We start from the raw sequence: 3,021 nt of genomic DNA on the forward strand, positions 1-3,021 counted from the left end.
TTGGTTGTTGCTTTCATCAAAGTAGCATATAAAGTAGCATATAAGTTAGTACGAAAATGAAGGGGTTCCATACTAATCATTCATTCAAAACAAAATGCATGTGATTATTTTAGAACAGGGACATGAATTAATAGTTAGTTTTTCCAAAAGCATCACTTGCAATCCTCACTTAAGTTATTACTTACTTTCTATATATCCAAAACAAAATGCATGTGATTATTATTTTATTGAAAGGCTTAATTATGTTTATAGTCTTTAAAATTTAGGGTCAATCCAATTCTAGTTCTCAAATTTTAAAAGAAAAAATATCTTAATCTCGCATATCACTGTGCATTGTATTAAGGCCATCTTATACTATGACTGTGCATTGTATTAGGGAAAAATGCTTCCATATATGTAGTTTTTAGTAATGTACAGCAGTAAGGTACACCAGACTGTTTTGTCAACTTTTTATAAGCAGCTTGTAACCTTCTAGTGACTGGTATATATATTATTTAATTGCGGTGGAAATGTGGTCTATGCAGTAACAAATTTAACTTTGTCTATTTATTATTTTAGGCCAAATTTGACATACCTGAAGGTTTAACTGCGAAGAAGAAGGTTATGTCCACCGTTGGGACCAGATGGAGGCAATTTAAGTCCTCCCTGACGACCAGATATGTATATGCTGAGAATGACGATGAACAAAACAAGGATCCATCTGCTAAGTATGGTATTGATCGAAATACATGGGAAGAATTTGCAAAGACTCGACAGACCCCTACTTGGAAGGTTTAAATTTCAATCTTTTTACAGAACATTTTAGTTACGTAATTTAGTTGTTAATGTCAAACATGTTTGAGTTGTATTTGAAAATGGTGACAGGGAATACGCAAAAAAGCACAGGAAATTCAAAAATTCAATGAATCTCCCCACGTACTCTCTCGTGGAGGCTACGATGTGCTTGAAAAAAAATTAATGGCCGAGAAAACAAAGTCAAGACAGAATGAAGATGACAATAGTCAAAATGCAGATATGGTCGTCGACCCTCCATCCCCTATTGCGAGACATGAGAAGTGGAAAAAGGCTAGGACAAACAAATTTGGACAAATGACATCTGCAGCAGCTCAAGAAATCGCAGACAAAATTGTAAGTTGAATATATGCCACAATTATAAATTGTAATTTGTAACCATAACAACGAGTTAATTTGTTGTCAATGTCATAGGATGAATTACAAGAACAAGCTAAACAGGGAGCTTTTGTCCCACATGGTCGTCAAGACATCCTAAACACTGCCATTGGTCGTCCAGAGCATCCTGGACGTGTTCGTGTCGGTGGACATGGTGTGACCATAACCAGCTACTTTGGACATGCTTCCTATGGGTCCCACAATTCTTCGCCTACGATCACCGCTGAAAGATTGGTTGAAATCATACAAACTATAAAGCAAGAGGTGAAGAAAGAGGTAGAAGACGAGAACAAAGACCGTATGGACAAGATGAAAATGGAGTTGGATGCGATCAAGAGTGAATTATCCCAAATTCATACGCAACAGTCAGCTCCCCCAAGACCGTCTAACCCTGACGTATTTGTTGCACGTGTTAGCACGAAAGAGAGTTGTGCTGAAGTTGCTAATAATGTTGTTGGTAACGAGCGGTCTACATTTGATACATGTAGTATGGGCTTCTACATTGTTTGTGGTGACAGTACACAGCTGGTGGCAGGGGGAAAGGTCTTTGGAGTAGGTGGCACGATACACACTGTTGCTTATGGAGATGATGTAGTAAGGGTGTGTGTTGACACTGTATACGATGGTGAAGCCATTGTCCCGTTACCCACTTCAGAGATTCAGTATGTCAGGGACGCCGTGAACTCATTCATTGGATGGCCCAGACATCTAGTGAAACCTTTATCTTATGTAAGTAATATAATAATCCCCCTGCCAAATTGTCATTTGAATACACACTTGTAATATTTGTTAAGTTGTTGATTAAATTTAATACTTATTTTCTTGTACCACTTAGGATTCTGACCTTAATGTGCGGAAGCCAGTTGAACATAGTAGTGATGCAAAGCTTGCAGGTGAATTCGATCCATTGGGAGAGTTGATGAAGATATTGTTTTATGTGTACCAGAATCCAGTGGAAGTGTCGTGGGAGGCGAACCAATTTGGACTTCCTGAGATTGGGGCAAAATTTTACATCACACATGCAGATCTAGCAGAAATAATATCAGGTGACAAGTGTTTAAACATAGCGATACTACAATTGTGGACCATGTAAGTCATTTTGCTGCAACCTTTATGTTTGATTACCTGATAACCATTATTTTTAAATCTGAAACATTTAAAATAATCATGACTTGTCTTCCAAATAGATTTATGAATGAGTGCGGTAGAAGCAAAGCTGATCAGTCACTATATGGTTTGCTGGATTCTCAATCTATACAAAATGCTAAGGAAAGACGTCAACAATGCCAACAATACATTGAAACATGGGTCAAGGAATCACAAAGGCAGTTGTATTTAGGAGCTTACTTGCATCAGTAAGTTCAATTGTTCTTCGAATTTAAGTTTTTTTTTTTGTTGTTGTACAATTCTGTTATTATAATTGTCCAATTCAGGGCACATTGGCAACTATTTGTTCTCCACCCAAGGGAAAACACGGTCGTTTGGTTTTGTTCTCTAAGGAAGAAGCCTGATATTAACATCAAAGGCGCAATTAACATGTTCTATTCAAATATACAAATCATGGCATCCTTTAGTTGGTAATTGTTGTTACATATACAACAAAAATGGTTGTCATATATATGCTATTTTTTTTTAACTAGTGCAATGAAGACAATAACCAGTTCTTTTGAAGGCATGTCTAATCAAGGTGCACCTCGGTGGGTTGAACCCAAGGTAATCAGTACTTGTTTGTAATGAACCGTTTGTACATCTTTAAGTGTTGAATGTTAAGTAACCATTAAAAATGTTATATGTAGACTAATGTGCAAAGTGGAGGGTTTGAGTGCGGATATTATGTCATGCACTGGATGT

At 37.0% G+C, this 3,021-nt stretch overlaps 1 protein-coding gene and 1 long non-coding RNA gene across 2 annotated transcripts; both read left to right on the forward strand.

The window, feature by feature from the left end:
* The first annotated feature begins 562 nt into the window (after nucleotides 1-562).
* On the forward strand, nucleotides 563-981 carry LOC114398430. Its single transcript, XR_003663598.1, has 2 exons — nucleotides 563-771; nucleotides 865-981. It is a non-coding gene; the product is annotated as an uncharacterized LOC114398430 (long non-coding RNA).
* Nucleotides 982-1,002: 21 nt separating this feature from the next.
* On the forward strand, nucleotides 1,003-2,751 carry LOC114398733. Its single transcript, XM_028360896.1, has 5 exons — nucleotides 1,003-1,128; nucleotides 1,207-1,899; nucleotides 2,006-2,259; nucleotides 2,358-2,525; nucleotides 2,604-2,751. Exons 1-5 carry the CDS (start codon nucleotides 1,015-1,017, stop codon nucleotides 2,749-2,751), a joined length of 1,377 nt encoding a protein of 458 aa, XP_028216697.1. The 5' UTR covers nucleotides 1,003-1,014.
* The last annotated feature ends 270 nt before the right edge of the window (nucleotides 2,752-3,021 follow it).

The sequence above is a fragment of the Glycine soja genome, chromosome 19, assembly GCF_004193775.1.
Source record: "Glycine soja cultivar W05 chromosome 19, ASM419377v2, whole genome shotgun sequence".
NCBI lineage: Eukaryota > Viridiplantae > Streptophyta > Magnoliopsida > Fabales > Fabaceae > Glycine > Glycine soja.